Genomic DNA, 19,985 nt, shown 5'->3' on the forward strand with positions numbered 1-19,985 from the left:
AACCTTTTTATAATAGTTTTCATTTATTAAAGCTGTTTAAAGACCACTTAATTTCTTTTTTCATTTTAATTAGAAAAATGTAACTGCCACCAGTTGTATTACAGAGTTTTGCACTTCCTGGAGTCATGCTTAAGCTACAGAATTAGCCCAAGTGTATTTAAAAGCCCTAATAATAAAAATATTGTTATTTTGACAATAATCTTCACTTAGGATTCTGTGAACCACTAATGGGGGGAAAAATAAAGAGGATGCAGAATTGGCTGATATTTAAAAATCAAACACTGAGGGAAGTTTGAATTGTAAACTGGTTATTTCAGATGAACTTTCTGTTTTTTCCGTTCATCAAAACAACATGAGCCAGTTCAGTCCAGCATTTCTTTACGTTTTTAGCTTTGTGGCTCATGAGCAAACACAGAGCTGACCGTGTGTTGGATGGGAGGCCCTCTGGGAGTTGTCATGGTTTCCTACGTCTGGCCCAAAAAAAATCCCGGAAGAGCGACAAAGACTTGAAATGCTTGCATAATCATTGATGCAGGAGTAATACTCGTATCAAACGAGATTTTGATCCTGCCTTGTTTTAGCTTAAGAAGAGTTGCGGAACTTCAGTATCTGAGATGTACTTTATAAAACCAGCTGTTTGTGTACTTTAGTGCTTATTTTCTTGCTGCATTTTTAGCTTTAAAAATCCATAAATACTACAACTTAACAGAGACAACAGATGCCCTCAGCAACATGGGAGAGACCTTTTAAAGACTATCAAAATGTCAATGGAGAGATTAAAAAATCCTCTACATTTATACTTTAAGGGTAAATATTCTGCCCCACTGTGCTACTTTGACTATCTTTGCATGTAAGAGCTTACGTTTCCACAGCCTCAATAATCTCTCCTTTAATGAATGTGAGCTGGTGAGCTGGAAAGTTATACATCTTGGGACTTTGTACAGTAAAATTCTCTTTTTCTTATGAAAAATCCATTTAACTGTCATGTTTCAGTGTCTTAAGTGTTGAATGTCTGCTTTTTGAATCAACAGTATGTGCCTCGTGTTGCCTGCGTACAAACCTGTGCTGCCTCTTGTCCAAACAAATTTGAAACGTATTATTTACAAGTTAAAAGAAAAAGGACGTACCACACCTGTGCTGCTGGAGGTTTATTTTCAAACGATGACTGAAATAAAAGGATCTGCTTCATGTGCAGTTATTTGTCATTCGTTAGTGCTTGTTACTTGTAAGCCATGAGGTCAGAACCACAAACGGGTCAGAAATCAAAGTGATAGGGGTTGAGGTAGCGATATTTTTTAAAGCTTCCATTTCAAATTTGGACAACAAATTAGCTTTAAACATTGTTTTCATGCCTCTTAACAACGTTCTAACATAGTATAGCTATAGATATATTGTTGAGATAAAAGAAAATGTAATAAAGTGGTTCTCCTGTAAACCGCCACTAATAAAACGGTTCGGACCAAAAGCAATCATTGGACCATGCGGTTGCCGATCTCACCGCACCGCTGCACTTCCCCGAGTCCTTGTGCAATACCGGATTTACATGGTATGTTTGTGTCCCTTACAGTATGCCGCCTAGTTCTGTAACCCAAGTTTTTCATTTTTATTCATGGTTTTTAGTGGTTGAAGGTTACAATACTAGATTACTGCCTATGTATATATACAAGTACCTCTGTTAATTTTTTTCTTCAAATTCTTCTCTTAAAGAGCAAGTCACCCCCTACCAGAGTCTTACTCCACTCCCACTTCCTGTTTGAAAAATGCAACAAATTCCGTTATTACTCCAACCACCAGATGATCTTTTCCCCTGAGTGCATCTCTAGCTAATAATCAGCAGAGAGATTTTTATTCCAGCAGATTAGCACAGATCAAACAGACTGGCTAACAACTAGTTATGTCTTCAGACAATTGTAGTCTCTAAAATCTTATAACTTTTATTGTGCCAAAAATGTCACATTTCATTATTGTTTTTGCAGAATTGTTATATTGTACTATTTACTACAAGCTTTTAAACTATTTCCTCTTGTAAACAACCACCTAATCCTGCGTAAAAATGATTTGAACTTTATAAAATAAAACTAGCTGCAGTGCTGTGAATATTTTTAAGCGAGCAGGAACAACTTTGTAACTTGCCGATCCATTTCTCCCAGCTGAGGTTGCTCAAAGAACTTTCCACAACATTACGTTTATACGTTTTTCAAAACACTCTTCAAAGTTCTTAACTAACGATTATTCAATACCATGTTAAACTTTGTTTCTTATCACTGATCTGTTAAATGTCTCAGTGTTGCACATGAGTTTTTGTGCTAGAACAGGGATTAAAGTTGCATTTATGAACACATATGTCATAATTATTAGCAATATACTCATAGAAATAAACAGATGTGCCATCTAATGTTGGATTTGATGCATCATAGGGATTATGTTAAGTATTTTTCTAAAGAAACGGAGGCGTTTGGTTCGTCAGTAGGACTGCAGCAGGGAGAAGGTCAGCGACAAATGAAAAGGCTGCATTGTTTTCCCAGAAGACTGAACAAACAGGATGAGGTCATTGGGACCACAGCGTGTCCTTCCCTGATGATGATGGCGCCCCTCATCGGATTACAGCTGACTCAGCTCCCTTGCAGCCATTTGATGCATAAAGTCAACTGTGTATTATTTGCACAGACTTTTTTATATTATTTTTTAAGCAGCAAAGTACATTAGAATTTAAACTAATAAAGTATTTGTGTTTACTCTGTATTACAACTGAACATTCTTTGTCATCTCTGACCTCACTTACATTATTTAGCATCATTTACACACTTATAAGGATGCTTTCTTTGAAGATTTGATCAAACTTCCCAGCAACAGGTGATTCCTAGAGGCAATACTCCAGGTGCATTAGAGACTTTCCAAAAATGGAACAAGTCTTTGAATCCTGCCGGTTGAGGCGCATTCGAGTTGAAATGTGGTTGCAGCTGATGGACAGCTGTCCGTGTTCTCCTGTGTGTTGGTGTCCAGGTTTACGAGAGCAAACTGCAGGAGCTCCAGAAACAGGTGGAGACTCGCTCTCTGGTAGCAGAAACGCCTGATGAGGAAGAGTTGGAGGAGGAAGAAGAGGAAGAAGGTGTGCACTGTTGAATTATCAATCATAAGTGTTTAATTTTGACAGGACACACTCGATGTGGATCACAAATGTTGGAAAAATAAACTGTGTGTTGGGTTTTTTGTCCTCATTTTGTGTCCAGAGCCTAAATTACCTGGATGTACGTATATCATTTTATCTCTTAAATGTCACCTTTTCATAAATAAAACTTATTAATAGTGCCATACTAATAATTATCCATTAGAGATAGCACATTACTAATTTGCCTAAAATATATTAAATCAAAGAAGCTTCAACTTGTTTTTTTCTTTCCACCAACCTTAATTAGTTTTTAAACCTTCCAGTTGCTCCAACATTCACAGATCAGATTCCTAAGAAATAAAAAGCTGAGAAGTTCCAAGAATCGTCCTAAAAGTGCGATTGATTTTTTTCCTCCATGGATTTTTTTTTGTTCATTTTCATACATTTGTTAACCCTTCACTGAGAATCCTCTTGATTCGATCAGTTGTCAGGGTAAAAAACGATGGAAGGTGACACAGTATTAAGTAAAGTAATCCATGTATTCAAACTCTAGTTTGAAGTAAAGTGGATATTTGTTGATCTGGCCATTTTGGGGGATTTGCAAATATTTGTGTGAACGTCAGTATGTTCTATTTAATCTATGTTGTGTTTAAAGCTCTCTCTGTCTCACTCCACAGTGCCGTGGACCCAGCATGAGTTTGAGCTGGCTCAGTGGGCCTTCAGGAAGTGGCGGTATCATCAGTTTACCTCCCTGCGGGATCAGCTGTGGGGAAATGCCGTCTACCTGAAGGAGGCCAACGCCATTAGTGTTGAGCTCAAGAAGAAAGTGGGTGGAGCTAACAAATGTTCCTGCATGTACATAAAAATCACACTGATTAGAGGTTTAGCAGGTTGACGTAGCTTCAGATCAGACTGTCGAAGCAACGTTTGCCCTTTGAGTGCACACAGTCTGAGCTGTACTTAGAAAAGGTCTTTTAAATCTTCCAGAACACAAAATTGATCCACTGTCAAACAGATATTTTAAACGGCTAAAAATCAAAACTGGTTTGCTGAAGATGGAGACTTATTCTCTCCACCGCCTCTAGAAGCTTTGTGATCGGCGCCACAGAAGGGTCATTTATCGTGTGTTTTCAGAAACTGTTTAGTTATTAATCTCCATGTTCTGTTCCTCAGGTCCAGTTCCAGTTTGTCCTGCTGACAGACACGTTGTATTCTCCGCTGCCCCCTGAGCTCGTGTCCCCTGAGCCAGAGAAAGAGCGCAACCCCAGGCCTTTCCCTCGCACAGTGGTGGCAGTTGAGGTCCAGGACCTGAAGAACGGAGCCACACACTACTGGTCCCTTGAAAAACTCAAGTAATGCCCATACTAAGCAGCCTTTCCCCTTCCCGTTGACTGACCGTGTCGCTAACATCTCTCCATCCCTCCCCCAGCTACTAAATGAGCTCCCGAGTCCTCGTCCTGTTTCCATTAATTCTGAGTGCTCGCTGTCGTCATTTGCAGGCAGCGGCTGGAACAGATGAGGGAGATGTACGACCGGGCTGGAGAAATGGCCTCCACTCACCAGGATGATGGGGAGGGAACTCTGACGGGAAATGATCCCTTCTACGACCGATTCCACTGGTTTAAGCTCGTTGGGAGGTGTGTAACACAAAACATTCAATTGTGGTAAAAATGTTGTGTTTTGGTGCTCTGAAGCAGAGTTGGGGTTTAAAATGAATGTATGCATTATTGTTTTCCATTTTCCTCTCTCACCACTGGAGTTTCTTCATTGTTTTGTCTTTTTTTTACTTATGTATGGGCACTCATGTAAATCTTTTATTTTTGTACCTAATTAGCTTCATTTGACTTCCTGTGCATTTCATTTTTATTTGACATTACATTTTGTGTTGGTTTTTTAATGTTATGTGTTCCTTTCATTTATACTTAGTCATTTTTTTTGTTCTCCTTGAGATATTCCCTGTAAGTCACACAGAAACATGGATAATGTGGGAATGTGCTGCATTTTGTGTTTGATCCTCTTTCACGCAGCCTACGTGGGAAGATTTATTATGCATTAATCCATTAAAGTGGGTGTTTCATTTAGGTTTAAAATGGCCATGTTTGTGGAATCTGCTGTGACACCTTAATTCCTGCTTTTTGTGAAATGAATCCTGCAGAAGCTCATCCTGATGTTTGCTTTCTGCTGGAAAAACTGCTAATATGATATTACGTGAATTTATACAGATTTTTGTAATAAATGTGTTTTAAAAGTACCAGAAGCAAAAAAAAAAACAAAAAACAAAAGGCATTTTGGCCCATTTTAACTCTGCTGTGACTTCACTGTTACCTTTCCTGGATTTTCGCCACTGTTCCCAAACTGCCAACCCCTCCCAGCTCCCCCATCTTTCACGGCTGTGTCAATGAGCACCTGGCCGACCGCACGCCCTCCCCCACCTTCTCCACCACCGACTCCGAGATCACTGAGCTGGCGGATGAGCGCCAGAGCGAGATGTCCGACTTCATGGACGACGAGGCGTTCGTGGACGACACCGGCTCAGACGCTGGCACCGAGGAGGGCTCTGACATCTTCAGCGACGGCCAGGACCCCTTCTACGACCGCTCCCCCTGGTTCATCCTGGTGGGAAGGTTGGTGACCAACAGGGGGTGTGGGGGGAACAAGGAGGCTGAGTCAGGAGACCTGCTGGTGGCTCATTGTAGATATTAATACCACAGTAAATCAGAAACAACGAGTCACAGTTTGACCCTTCATTCTGTAAAATGATGAGTCATACATGTGAGTTTTAAAAGATACTTTTATGTGAAAAGCCACCATCTTTTCCTGCCCACCTCCCTGAGTGAGATGTCTCATCCTGCTCCATCACCGCTCTGCTGTCTTAACTCCCATCTGTTTGTCACATTTGTGTATTTCTGTACAAGCTTACCAAGTATTTGTCATTTATTTTACATTTTTTTTATACTTAAACCTTTTGTGTCTTTTGGATTTGTCTTGTTTACTTTTGTCAACATTATTTTATCTTGTATTCATTTTTGTTTTTAACTTTGCATTTGAAACGTATATTATCCCACTAGCAGCAGCAGTCACATGATCATACCAACTTGGATTGATTTTAATATTTAGCTGCAGTGGTGTCTACAAGGGGTGGTCAAGGGTGTCTATGGCCACCCCGGGGAAGGCCAGTGTTCTTTAATATGTCCTAAAGTTCACACAAACCATAAATGTATCTTATTTAAGAAAGATATACAGATAAAACGTGAAACATTTGGCTAAACTTGTGCCACCGGCTGCTCAATCAATCGAATTTTATTCACAATTACGATCAGAGTTTTGAACGATTCTAAACACAAAACAAGCTGATTATTTGCTCCTCCCTCGTGGTTTACTCCGAGTTGCAAATCGAGCGTACCTCCCAGCAGCGTTGCCACCTTTTATGAACTTTGTCACTGTTTTCAACAACTTTTCAGATCCTCTTTTTGGCTTTTTTTTTAGTGGACAACTTATAAACACTTCTGGTAATCCTTAGCTACTTTCTGGATAACCCTGCAGGTTAGCAAAACGCTAAGCCTGCGCTCTGGATCGTCGTGGGAATGTTGTAGTGATGTGTCTTTCGTGAATGAAACTGCTCTCCGAGCCGGCTTCCTCTTGGAGGAGCCGGAGTGAGTGACATACAATGTAACTGCAGGCTCCTGAGCTGCTCAAAAACAGCAAAATGTGGGCGCGCTGCGCACACACACAGCATGCCTCTGATTGCCGTGAGACCGGGTGAGAGTGTGTGTGTGTTGCAGCGCACCTCCGACCGCTGTGAAAGGGCTGGTACAAAATGCCTGGGACAATTATTAAATTAACTGATGGTATCTGTAAATAAATAAGTTAGAAATAGATAGAAATACAGTCCTCACGCTGACTTTTTATCAAATTGGGTCTGTTTGGGGTAGGCTTAGATAAATTAAGCCTCAGCCTAAACCCTATACACTATGAGCAAGTGTACTGGCTCTTTTATACTAGGAATCAGGAGTTTTTTGTGATTATTTTCTTTCTTTTTCTTATATATTTTTTCTGTGATTGTGCCCTGTGCAATTTTATGACCGAATAAATGAATAAAATCAACATAAATTGAAAAAAATTATCTTACATAATCAAGATCTCAATCTTGGTCCAAATAATCGTGATCATCATTTTTGCCGTAATCGAGCAGCCCTAGCTACCGTTTCTAAACAACGTTGTGAGTGTGTGTGTGTGTGTGTGTGTGCACATGTTGAAAAGCTACGATTCCTCTGATGTAAAGGGTGGAAGTGTTTTATATTACAGCAACTAATGGGTGCAATCAGCAACAAGATCAATCAAAACAAAAACCTCTCACCTGCAAAGCTTCTAGGCAATTATCTGATAAGAATTGCCCCTTTGAAAAATCAGTTTTATGAGTTATGAAAACCCAGTTCTTGGTGTTAAAAAAAAAAGCATTTTACAGTAATTATCTCCCTGCTTGAACAGTTTAACTGATGTATTAAAATTCACAGCACACTTAGCACATCATGTTAGCGCTGTAAACACAGCAGCTTAACAAACACCGTGCTCTCGTCTCAGAAGAAGATGACAGATCGGTGCCGGCTTCCAGCCAGCCTGCAGTAGCTAAGATTCCTGCGTCACCGTGACATCAGAGATTTTGCAGATTGACGTTTCTCTGCTTTGTCTTGGCCCTGAGCCTCCCCCCCACTTCCTGAGGTGGAGGGATGTTGGGAGTGTTGGTGAAAACAAATCAAATCTCACAAAACAAAATGTCAGCGTGTGTGTTTGTGTGAGACTTAACAGCACCACGACATAACACAATAAAACACTCATTTTACAGCTTTTACTGCCCCATCCTGGCAATCTTGCAGTGGGGGGAAAAAATGAATGAATAAATGAGATTAAATCTGCAGCTGCTTTCAAGGATTTCTGTTTTCATCTCTGTTTTAATTTGCCTGAACCTTCACACAATCCTCACTAACATTTTAACGAATATTTCTGTTGATATTCACTAAAAAAAGCCAACATTTAGGTTCATGCACACAATGTTTTAGGCGCATTTTAAATGTAGAAGCTACAGAAACCCTCAGTGTTAAGATGAAGATGGTTGATTGATCCGAGCACTGATCTCAACTTGTTGTCTTTACTCCCAGGGCTTTTGTGTACCTGAGCAACCTGCTGTACCCTGTACCACTCGTACACCGGGTTGCCATAGTAACAGAGAAAGGTGATGTGCGAGGTTTCCTGTGCGTGGGGGTCCAGGCTATAGCTGGTGAGTTATTAATGAGATTCTGCTTGAAGAACAAAATACTCTTTGCTTTATGAGTGAATCAAAACAGATTCCTAAACAAGAGTAACCGCAACATGTGGAAGGTTTCCCTAAGCTACCGATCTGCTGCCAAAGCAGAAGTTCTCTCAGATGCTTTAAATATTCCCTTTGATGTGCTTTGACAGTTGAAGTCAGCTGTGTGTTTCGCAGTTTGTGATCAGAGGCTTGGTTTGTGTCTCTAGCTGACGAGGAGGCTCCAGACTACGGGTCAGGCGTAAGACAGTCAGGAACTGCCAAGATTTCTTTTGATGATGAGTACTTCAAAAAGGTGAGCTCAGAGTCTAATAAAAGGCATTTAAACCTCAACAAGTCAGTTTTTTATTTAACTCTTTAGGGCAGCAAAGGAATACTTTTCCCATTAGAGTACCGGGAAGTTATACCTCCTTAAATATTTAGTTTTTTCCTACCAGCTTTATGCTAATGTTTGCTGTTTGTCTCTTTCTAATCAGAACGATTTTCCCACCACGGTTATGACCCGCTCTGGCTTGTCCCTGGAGGAGCTGCGCATTGTGGAGGGTCAGGGCCAGAGTTCAGAGGTCATCACACCCTCGGAGGAGCTCAACAGAATCAACGAAATGGGTACGGCTTCCAGACCTTCACCTCTCTGCTCGTAAATCTGGACCGCTCAGGCCGGTGGGAAGCACACTTGGCAGAAGGTCTTATTAGATGCAAAGCAGGACTTTGTCATGGAAATCAGGTTTCTGCAGTTGTTCTTGCTTTGTGAAGGAATTTGCTCAAAGGCAGAACCCACCCTGCAAATCACACGAGTTATAGAAAGCAGTCTGGAGCTTAGAGTTCACAAGAACATCTGTTGGCCACCTTTGTTGAATGCAAGTCTGAGCGTCTGCTGTAATTCTGTTCAGACCTCAAGCTGGGCAACGTCACAGACGCCAAGCTGAGCCCCGGCGAGGGTCTAGCTGGCCAGCTGGAGGTGGGCAGCATCTTTACCTTCCGCGTTACCGTCCTCCAGGCCAGCGGCATCCAGCCCGAGTACGCGGACATCTTCTGTCAGTTCAAGTGAGTCGGCTTTGTTTTAATTTTCAGGTTTAACATAAAAGGGATTTTTACATCAGTTAGGGGATAAAACTATTAAAAAGCACACACTCAGCAGGTTTTTAGAAGTCAGACAACTGATGCAGCTTTAATCTAAAACGAGGCCAAAAAAGAACAAGAACAAAGACAAGTTTGAGCTAAATCCAACAAGACAACTTCTTGTTTTCATACTCAAAATCCAACATGACTCACCGGAGACCCGTTCACCTTTTTGTTCTCAGTTTCCTTCATCGTCACGACGAGGCATTTTCCACAGAGCCTCTAAAGAACGCTGGAAAAGGAGCTTCTCTGAGCTTCTACCACGTTCAGAATGTGAGTACACACCTGCACACGAACGCACCAGCTGTGGTTTATCGGAGGCTGACTGCTCTGCTTTCTAATGTGGGTGCAGATCTCAGTGGAGGTCACAGAGTCTTTTATTGAGTACATCAAGACCAAGCCCATCGTGTTTGAGGTGTTTGGGCACTACCAGCAGCACCCGCTGCATATTCATGGCCAAGACCTGATCAGGTAAAAATGAAGGGATTCCTTAGAGCAGCTTAGATTTAGTGAAATTACGAATAAGATTTAGAGAAATAAATATTTTGTGTGTTTTTTTGTTTTTACAGTCCTCCAACTCCATCAAGGAAGTACTATCCCATCCCCATGCCTCTGTCTAAACCAGGTAGGGGTGTTAAACGTCACAGCGTTCTGTCATCCTCACTTCTCCATAACTTTGTGTTCGTTTTCTTACATAAACTCTCCTCACATGTCCTCGAATTCTTTTTATCTCTTGCCTCCTTTGGATTTTTTTTGTGTGTGTCTCTTATTGAATCACATCTTTAATCCTCTTACCCAAATCTCTTCTCCCTTCAACGTTTCTTTTTTTTTCCTCCCACACTCGCATTTCTCTTCCGATCTTTGCTCACGCAACACTTCACACCCAGACCACACCCGTAAGATCGAGCTGATCCGCTACCTCGTGAGCGGCTATGTGAACGGCCGAGTGCTGGACACGCTGTCCGAGCACGCCAATGCCCTCGCCTCCACTGCTGTGGCCACTTTGGAGGACGAGGCCGACCAGCTCTCGCACTTCCCTTTCCTCTCGGTTCTCAACGACGCCGTGGTAACTGTGCCCAGGCACCATGGTTGGTACCGCTGGCATTAGGTGATAGGCCTTAGAGGCACCTGTGCTGTTGTGATTAGACTCGTGCTTTGCGCTTGTAGTGCTCTGGGAGCGCAGATGCACTGCAGCTGCGCAGTGTGTGTCTGACGGAGGGGACATTTTCCAGTAGATGCTGCCTTTGCAGATTGATGGGATGAGTTCATGAAGAACTTGAGAGCCAAACCTTCATGAATTTACCTGCATTGGTTTAATGTGGAATAATTTGAAATGGATCAAAGATGATTCAACTGCAACATAATCCTGATGAGTCTGATAGCAGTGGCTGTCAGAGATGTTCTAATCTGTGTGAAATAATTTATTAATACATCGACAAGGTGGATTAGGTGTAAGTGCATCCAAGTATCCAGGCTCACGACCACCCTTTCATGCAGTAATCCAGTAAATGTTCGTTCCTTCTCTTTGGCTAATTTCTTTAGAAATATTTAAATATATATATTTATTTAGTTCCAGCCACTAAGCTGAATACGATCACCAAGTCTAACCTGGGTCACTGTGTCAGCAAGTACGACCTGCTCGTCTGGTTTGAGATCAGCGAGCTGGAGCCCACTGGAGAGTGAGTACATTTATTCTGTGCAGTCAGATTACACCAGATTATTGGATCATCTGTGAAACAGCAGCACGTTTCTACAGAAATGTCCTTCATTATGCTCATTTTGACCTCGTTCCGTCTACAGGTACATCCCAGCTATAGTGGATCACAGTGCAGGACTTCCCTGTCATGGAACGTACCTTCTGCATCAGGTAATGCAGAATTCAAAATGTTGTCCTCTTTAGAATTTAACATCAAAGCCACATGAGAGGTTTTCCATCAATTTGGACCAAAATTAAATAAACGTGTTCTTTTGAGGGGCGTGAAGGATGACTGCTTTGGCTCTGATTGATTGTTTCTTTTGTTTCTTTGCTGCAGGGAATCCAGAGGAGGATCACAGTGACTCTGATCCACGAGAAGGGCAGCGAGCTCCACTGGAAGGATGTCCGTGAGCTGGTTGTGGGTGAGCGTTTTTATCTCCGATTATAACCCACTACAGCAGACAGGAAGAGACAAACATCACTGTGGAGGTTTAGAAGTGATCGTTTCCTTGTGAACGCAGCAGAATGGGTCTGAGGTTTGATCCAGCTCCACCCAGTCCTCTTTCTGTGTGCAGAGCTTCTTGTGTTTAGCTCAGGGCTGCTCCATCTTTAAGCTTTTTATACCGTAGCTGCAGCTGATGGACCAAATAATTACATTTGGCATCGTAGACATTTTTCTGCTGTTAACCAGAAGGGCTCAGGAGTGAAGATGTCAGACTGGAAATGTACAAACTGCTCTTGTTTGTTGTTAGTTTAGACATTCCAGAGAAAAGGAGAGTTGCTGTAATAGTAATGTGCTCCACCAGGTCGTATCAGGAACAAGCCTGAGGTGGACGACAGCGCAGCTGATGCTGTTCTGTCCCTGAACATCATTTCTGCTAAGAACATCAAGTCATCCCACAACACCAACAGGTGTGTTTTCTAAGGAACTAGTTTGTTTTGGAGTCTTTTTTTGCACATTTTATTATATGAATCCATCTATTTTAGTTTTTTAGAGTTTTATTTCTGCTTGAATCAGATTTTCTTTGTTGTTTTTGATGTTTAGAAACTTTATCTGATTATTTACTTGCACGTGTCCTTGCCTTAGAGGCAAATATAGCATGTTTTCGGTTTTGAACTGCTATTGCTGTGCTCCATTTTTTAATTTCTGTGGCCTGACTCCTGTGCTTCTGTTTTTGTTCTGCTCACTCTCTCCTCCTGCTGCGGCTCAGACTTCCTTTTGATAAGGATATTGATAGGTACCAGTGATTAGAGAGCATAAGGCCTTCACCAGAGGACCTCTATGCTTGTTTTTAGATTCAGAAAGTTAGAAATAAGTTCCCCACAGTTTGTTTGTTCCTTTCCCTGCATGTTGCATACGATCAGCCTTTTCCTGAAACCCCTGTTAAAAATGTTAACGGAGAAAGGAAAGGTGATCCTAAATGCAAATGCAGCTCCCATTTTAGATTTCAAGTGTAAATGTGTGACTGCTTCCAACCGTAGTGGTGTGTTCTCCAAATGAATATTTTCCTCTCAGTTGTTCTCCTGAAATGACCAAGGCCACCAGCAGTCTGTGGGCAACAGCGCCCCCTGCTGCCAGAAGCGGGAACACCGTAATCTTGATGAAAGTCTCGTTAATTTAGATGGAAAAAAAAGTATTTTTAAAATATTTATTTCTAGAAAATGCTCTTTATTTAGCTGCTATTGGGCTAAAATATCTATAAGAAATCAACCCAGACATGTCAAGTTTAGTTTTTTTTGTGCCAGCCAAAACTGTTTAAGTTCCAAGTTCTCACCCCAGTTTGTTTTCGTCCGTTTAGTCACTGCTGAGCACATTTTGCTTGAGCTCAAATCATTAATTAATCAGCGTTTATGTAATAAAATTCCCACCTTCTGACTCTCTGCAGACCTCATGATTCACGTGTCTGCAAAGCGAGACAAAATCTTGTCTTTCTTTGGTTTTCCTTTTCAGAACCTTCTATCGGTTTGAAGCGGTGTGGGACAGCTCCCTGCACAACTCGCTCCTTCTAAACCGAGTCACTCCTTATGGAGAGAAGATCTACATGACTCTGTCTGCGTATCTGGAGGTCCGTGACACCTCTGATCTGTTGTGTTGTTCTTGTTTTTGGTTTATTTCTTCTGGATCTCGGCTCACTTCCGGTCTCATCCTCACAGCTGGACCACTGCATCCAACCTGCCATCATCACCAAAGACATCTGCATGGTCTTCTACTCTCGAGACGCCAAGATCTCCCCTCCCCGTTCACTCAGGAACCTGTTTGGGAGCGGGTACTCCAAAACCCCTGACTGGTAGGCTGATGCTGCCTTGTTCCTGCACTGCTCCCATGTTTTAGTGTTTTTAACTTCTGCTCCTTTTTCACAGCAACCGAGTGACGGGCATCTATGAGCTGAGCTTGTGTAAGATGTCTGACACTGGAAGTCCAGGTGAGCAGACTAAGAAATAACAGAATACATTATTATTGTGCTCTCTCTTTGAACTTTATCTTTAAAATCCCTTTTTTCTGCTGAACAGGGATGCAGAGGAGGAGGAGAAAGGTCCTGGACACCTCGGTGGCGTATGTACGTGGAGAGGAGAACCTGGCTGGGTGGAGGCCCAGGGGAGACAGTCTGATCTCAGAGCACCAATGGGAGCTGGAGAAGATGGAGCAGCTGCACGAGGTGGGAATCTCATAAGTTCTCCTCTTTCTTTCTGCTCAATGGCAACACCTGGTACCCAACTCACTTTCTCCATCACTCATAGGTAGAGAAAACCCGTCACCTCCTCCTGCTGCGGGAGAAGCTGGGAGAGACACCGCCGGTGGGAACACCTCCTACAACTAAGTCCCTGAGCGAGTTCCTGTCCCCCAGCATGAGCTCAGGCACGTTGTCCACCTCCACTTCCATCTCCTCGCAGATCTCCAGCACCACCTGCGAGAGCGCCATCACTCCCAGCGAGAGCAGCGGCTACGACTCTGCAGACATCGAGAGCCTGGTGGACCGCGAGAAGGAGCTGGCCACTAAGGTGAGAGACAACAACACGTTAACGGGGAGGAATTCCTCTGATGGGAGAACTCTGGGAGCTGATGAGCATCTTGTTGCGTTTCAGTGCCTGCGTCTCCTGACACACACCTTCAACAATGAATACAACCAGGTGGTCAACAGCATCAGTGACTGCAAGGTCAGCTCAAAGACATTAAGAAGCACGTATCTCTTGGGAAAGTTCGTTTATTTCGTCCCTTTTCCTCCCCAGCTGTCTGATATCTCACCTATTGGTCGGGATCCATCAGTGACCAGCTTCAGCAGCGCCACACTCACCCCTTCATCCACCTGCCCCTCACTGTCTGACTCACGCTGTGGCTCCTTAGACCAGAAGTAAAACCACATTTCATGTTGAGCTTATTAGTGGCCTATCTCCTTGATGCTGACTCAGTGTTTTGATCCTAAGGACCCCAGAGAACAGCTCTTGTGCCTCCAGTCCTTCTGGCTCAGATTATGAGAACTTCCCCTTGGTACCCACCCTGGAGACGTCCTACCTTGCACGAGCTGGAAAGAATGAGTTCCTCAACTTGGTGCCTGATATCGAAGAAATGAGGCCGGGGTATGTTGTTAACAATAATTAAACTTTTCTAGGAGTGAATTGTAGGTAATTAAAAACATGTGACCAGTTTTTTTTTAATGCTCGCCTCATCTTAGATCCGTCGTGTCCAAGAAAGGTTTCCTGAGCTTCATGGAGCCACGCTCCAACTCGTGGGTGAAGCATTTTGTTGTCGTCCGCCGGCCGTACGTTTTTATCTACAACAACGACAAGGACCCTGTGGAGCGAGGCGTCCTCAACCTGTCCACAGCTCAGGTGGAATACAGCGAAGACCAGCAGGCCATGCTCAAGGTAGAGAGTCAGAATTAGCACGATAGTAACTCTACGATACGATAAATCAGCTTTGTAAAATCATAGAAGCTAGATAAATCCTCGTAATGTGGTTAACATGCATGAATGAAAACCACTATTTACTGTTTTCTTCATAGACTCCCAACACCTTCGCCGTGTGCACAAAACACAGAGGAATCCTCCTGCAGGCCAACAATGAGAAAGACATGAATGACTGGCTGTACGCTTTCAATCCTCTGCTCGCAGGGACGATAAGGTACGCACACACACACACACACACACACCACATACTTCTGATCTTTATTTATTAGAAATGACGTTTTAACCAAGCTGCATTGTGTCACGTCTGCAGATCGAAGCTGGCGAGGAGGCGCAGCGGCCTGATGAAGAACTGAGCGCAGCGGTACACAGGAACCCCCTCCCCTCTCTGAACAGCCTTTGATCATACCCAGTGTTAACACTTATTAATCATTGTGATTCTTGAAAGTTTTTCTCTTGTAAGTAGACTTGTGGCTTAAGTCTCCTTTCATGCCACAAAAAGTTTCCGTTCAAGAGAAATTTGCCCCCTCCTCCTCCAGCGTCCCCCCTCCCCCCACCTCAGCTTTTGTGTTTCTATTTTCACGACTGATGTCTGGGTCTAATTCCTTTCTGCTCTCTCGTCACTCCCTAACTAGTAGCATGTTGTGGTAGTCTACTTTTGTGTGCACGGCTCTTTAGATACTACTCTTCAGTTCTGCCGATCATCTGTAAAAGAAAGAAAACAACAAAAAAAAAGGAGATGTCTCTCAGTGTTACTCGTCTCCCAAAATGAGTTTTAGTTTTGTTTCCTTTTTGTTGTTTTGGATCATGTGCTCGCATGATAACTGCAGCATTCCTCAGGAGATGATCACTGAAAAAAACAAAAACAAATCAAACAGCTAAAATTATGAAGGGAAAATCTACTAATATCTCCTTGTGATGTGTTAGTTTAAGCTCTGCAACGTGAATTATTGCTGCTACTAAAGTCGTAGTTTATTATTATTTTTTTTAATCTTGAAATAATTTGCATCAGGCAGAGCAGCCTTGAACTGTCTCAGTAAAACTCACAAGTTTGAGTGAAAGTCTTGGAAGAGCAGCACTGAATCTCCACCGTCACCAAGGTGATGTTTAGATCCCCGTCCTCAGTCTCTGTACATACACCCGCGATGGTGCCGATGTCGAGTCTGTGCATCTGTGTAAGCGTCAAAAACACGTGCTAACTGGACAAAATAAGCAAAAATGAATGGTTTTGTATCCCTGCAGTGGGAAAGATTAGATGGATTGTTCATGCAAAAGTACAAAATTGTCATTTTGCTCTTTCATCTCAAGAAAATAACAGAGTTTTGAGGATATCGGGGTAAGGGAAATGCTCCACGGATGAATAGCTAAATGCAGCCAGCTCTGGGATCAGTCTGATGGTTAAATCCCGTTTAAGACATTCCTCTTTAGTTTCGTCAGTAATGTGTTGGGTAACCGTCACGTAGATGGTGATGAGGAAGAGAATGAAGCAGCGGCGTTTCAGCCCAGACGCCAGGCCCGACGGACGATAACAGCGTTGGGTTGTATCTAAAATGAAGCATTAACAGTTTTTCTAATAGTTCCTGGAAAAACAAACTCTTCAGCTCATAATTATTTTTCATACTCAACATCACTTTGCTTTTGATTAATATAGTGATTAAAACTTTATTTATATGAAATGTAACAGAGGGCATTTATTTCTTGATTTGTAACCAGCGTCTATTGGTGTTTCACCTTATTTTGCACATTAACGCATATCTATAGCAAGACTTAGAGCAGATCACACAGGATTTTTTTATGTCCAAGCTTCAGGAACCAAGATGGGCGCACACATCGAGGCTACGCTGGACGATACGCAGGTTCGGAAAAGATTTAGGAGAGAGAAGGGACGGCGAGGTGAAAGATTTTGTTACGTGTGTTTGTGGAAATATTTGCTGTGTTTGTGCTGATGCTGCTGCCTCTGTTTCATCCGTTACAAGCTCAGGTGGGTGTTGTTGGACTCTGGCCTACCAACCAGCAGTCTGCAGCCTCTGAACGGGACACGAGAGTTGAATCAGAGCCTTTATTAGTGGAGTTTTTATAATTAATGACACCCAGGGCGTCACTGTCCTCAGGTCAGCCAACCTGCTGGTCAGAGACGCAAAACCTGGTTTGTTTACTTTGGAGAAAATTAAATTACTCCACACCTGATTTTATCAGAGCATCTATGCATTAAAACGCAAACCTCAACTGGAAGAGATGCATATTTTAAATCAGCACATCAGAGCAAACACTTTCACATCAGTGGCTAGTTTGCAGAGTTCTATTGTTTTGAATTTTGTATTTATTCTTTGCAATGTATATATTAGTTTGCAGCTCTTTGCACATGCTAATTAAAGGTTCAACTAACTGATCAAGTAAAAGCGTCTGAGGTTTAGTTGTTCTGCTAATAAGGAACCAAATAAAGTTTTGATAGCGGCCTCTGGCTTGAACTGGGAGGGAGTTGAATGTAAGATTTAATCAAGAAGTTTTTAGTTTGTCATTTAATGAATTAATGAGTTTAAGGAGGAAGTGAGTTACATTAGTGCTTCCTGTTTATCAGAAAGTGATGTAAAGGTCTGCTGTTGTTTTTGAGGACTCACACTGAACAGGTTTCCGGCTCTTTAACGAAAGGTGGTGTTGATCCGTTTCATTTTTCTAATATCAGGGAAAATAATACATCGTAGCTAATAACATGTAAACTGATAGAAGATAGACACTCTTCTCCGATTTCAATGATGCCTTTTAAATTAAAATTAGCTATGGTAATTTCCATCGTCCCCTCTGACAAATAAATATCCAACGTTTCCTTTTGGATTCATTTGCTGAAAGAATGAAGGACAAACCGCGACATTAACGCTGTACATTATTTGTTCGACTGGTTTCATTTTCATACTTGCCGTGTAAATATCTGTGTTGTATGGAGCTTGGAACTAAAATGTAAATATGTTTTACTGTATTTGTAATAATTATAATCCATTTCGCTGTATAGCGTAGATGTGTCATGCAGATATCCTAATTCTGTGTATGGTAATCTTGCACCACTGAACTGTTTAGTGAATGAGGCAACAATAAAAGTGCAAACTGTGCGTTAGCAGAACAAGTGCTGTTTGTCCTCTGCTTTGTGTTCAGCTTCACTGCCAACGTCGGGGTTTTCCAAATTCCTGCTGTTCGAGAGCGATCAAGTCCTAATTCAGACAAGATGACATATTAATAAATCATTTTGGTTTAAAACTTTCTAAATGGGAAAAAGTGAAGATTTTAGTTTATTTTTATTCTGACGATAACTTGCCTTGCATACATTCAGATGTGCACACCAGCTTTAATCTTTTTGGAAGCTTTTAGCATAAATGGTCTTCTGTTTCTTCACAACTAAAAATCAAATATGTAATCAAGATCAGAAAACATGCCATTTAGATAAAGACACCAAGCTGTTCTGACATTAATCAGGTTTAGTTTGGAGCAATTTATTGTGGTACCCCTCAAGCAATCAGGGAGATCTAGGAATGGTTTGGAACAAAATTAATGATTAGCTAAAAGAAAGTTTCTGCAGTGTTTAGTTTTATGGTGTCTTGCAAACAGTGTTTAAAAATGTAATAGTTTTGTGAAATGTTAGTGGGGCTCAAAAAATGAAATGCAGGATTGAGATAATTTCAATCCGTCACATTTTTAAGACATGACCTCCAGGTCAGCTGGCAGAGCAGCTGTCACATGATGTGAAAAACGAAGACCTTTTACTTGATGCCAATGTCCAATAAATCATACACTTTAGTAAAAGCATTTAATTGGTAAAAAATAAAGTTTTCATTATATAATCGTCGTCATCGTCTTCCTCCGCTTACGGGTCCGGGTCGCGGGGGCAGCATCCCAACTAGGGAGCTCCAGGCCGTCCTCTCCAAGGCGTCCCCGGACCAGATTGGAGATGTAACCTCTCCAACGTGTCCTGGGTCGAGGCCTCCTGCCGGCAGGACATGCCCAAAGTAGCAACAGCCGCCTCAACAATTGCAGAGTGGAACAAGGCCCACTCGGAGTCAATGTCCCCCACTGCTCTCGGGACGCGGTCAAAACTCTGCCGGAGGTGGGAGTTGAAGACCGTCTTGACAGGTTCTTCTGCCAGGCGTTCCCAGCAGACCCTCACTATGCGTTTGGGTCTGCCAGGTCTACGTGGCATCTTCCCCTGCCATCTGATCCAACTCACCACCAGGCGGTGATCAGTTGACAGCTCCTCTCCTCTCTTCACTCGGGTGTCCAAAACATACGGCCGCAGGTCAGATGATACGACTACAAAGTCTATCATCGACCTGCGACCTAGGCTGCCCTGGTACCAAGTGTACCGATGGGCATCCTTATGTTCGAACATGGTGTTCATTATGGCCAAACTGCGGCTTGCACAGAAGTCCAATAACGAAACACCACTCCAGTTCAGATCAGGCGGGCCGTTCCTCCCAATCACACCCCTCCAGGTCATGCTGTCATTGCCCACGTGAGCATTGAAGTCCCCCAGCAGGACAATGGAGTCCCCTGATGGAGCACTATCTAGCACTCGTCCCAGGGACTCCAAAAAGGGTGAGTACTCTGAACTGATATTTGGCCCATAAGCACAAACAACAGTCAGGACCCGTTCTCCGACCCGAAGGCGCAGGGAAGCAACCCTCTCGTCCCCCGGGGTAAACCCCAACACACAGGCAGAGAGTCTTGGGGCTAACAAAAAGCCAACCCCAGCCCTCTGCCTCTCACCCGGAGCAACTCCAACAAAGGAGAGTGTCCAACCCCTCTCAAGAACTTGGATTTCAGAGCCAATGCTATAGTAAGCCACCTGGAACCCAAGCCACATATGT

General features: G+C 42.7%; 1 protein-coding gene across 10 annotated transcripts in view; it reads left to right on the plus strand.

The window, feature by feature from the left end:
- The window catches only part of kif1b (kinesin family member 1B), a 52,922-nt gene extending 37,301 nt beyond the window's left edge, over positions 1–15,621 (plus strand). For 5 of the 10 annotated variants that reach the window (XM_015967643.3, XM_015967648.3, XM_015967646.3 and 2 more), the window contains 28 exons: positions 3,004–3,109; positions 3,231–3,248; positions 3,787–3,935; positions 4,283–4,461; positions 4,609–4,746; positions 5,482–5,733; positions 8,266–8,384; positions 8,624–8,709; positions 8,891–9,020; positions 9,305–9,458; positions 9,716–9,806; positions 9,886–10,004; positions 10,103–10,158; positions 11,104–11,212; positions 11,334–11,400; positions 11,567–11,651; positions 12,036–12,141; positions 13,181–13,295; positions 13,384–13,517; positions 13,591–13,652; positions 13,741–13,886; positions 13,969–14,229; positions 14,314–14,385; positions 14,458–14,579; positions 14,653–14,805; positions 14,901–15,093; positions 15,231–15,349; positions 15,446–15,621. In XM_015967643.3, coding sequence (XP_015823129.3) covers positions 3,004–3,109; positions 3,231–3,248; positions 3,787–3,935; positions 4,283–4,461; positions 4,609–4,746; positions 5,482–5,733; positions 8,266–8,384; positions 8,624–8,709; positions 8,891–9,020; positions 9,305–9,458; positions 9,716–9,806; positions 9,886–10,004; positions 10,103–10,158; positions 11,104–11,212; positions 11,334–11,400; positions 11,567–11,651; positions 12,036–12,141; positions 13,181–13,295; positions 13,384–13,517; positions 13,591–13,652; positions 13,741–13,886; positions 13,969–14,229; positions 14,314–14,385; positions 14,458–14,579; positions 14,653–14,805; positions 14,901–15,093; positions 15,231–15,349; positions 15,446–15,488 — 3,384 coding nt within the window. In that variant the 3' untranslated portion in view covers positions 15,489–15,621. The remainder of the gene's footprint in view (positions 1–3,003; positions 3,110–3,230; positions 3,249–3,786; positions 3,936–4,282; positions 4,462–4,608; positions 4,747–5,481; positions 5,734–8,265; positions 8,385–8,623; positions 8,710–8,890; positions 9,021–9,304; positions 9,459–9,715; positions 9,807–9,885; positions 10,005–10,102; positions 10,159–11,103; positions 11,213–11,333; positions 11,401–11,566; positions 11,652–12,035; positions 12,142–13,180; positions 13,296–13,383; positions 13,518–13,590; positions 13,653–13,740; positions 13,887–13,968; positions 14,230–14,313; positions 14,386–14,457; positions 14,580–14,652; positions 14,806–14,900; positions 15,094–15,230; positions 15,350–15,445) is intronic. The other 5 variants (XM_015967644.3, XM_015967647.3, XM_015967654.3 and 2 more) reach the window with 3 other exon arrangements.
- Positions 15,622–19,985: the final 4,364 nt, after the last annotated feature.

The sequence above is a fragment of the Nothobranchius furzeri genome, chromosome 15 (genome assembly GCF_043380555.1).
Source record: "Nothobranchius furzeri strain GRZ-AD chromosome 15, NfurGRZ-RIMD1, whole genome shotgun sequence".
NCBI classification, from domain to species: domain Eukaryota; kingdom Metazoa; phylum Chordata; class Actinopteri; order Cyprinodontiformes; family Nothobranchiidae; genus Nothobranchius; species Nothobranchius furzeri.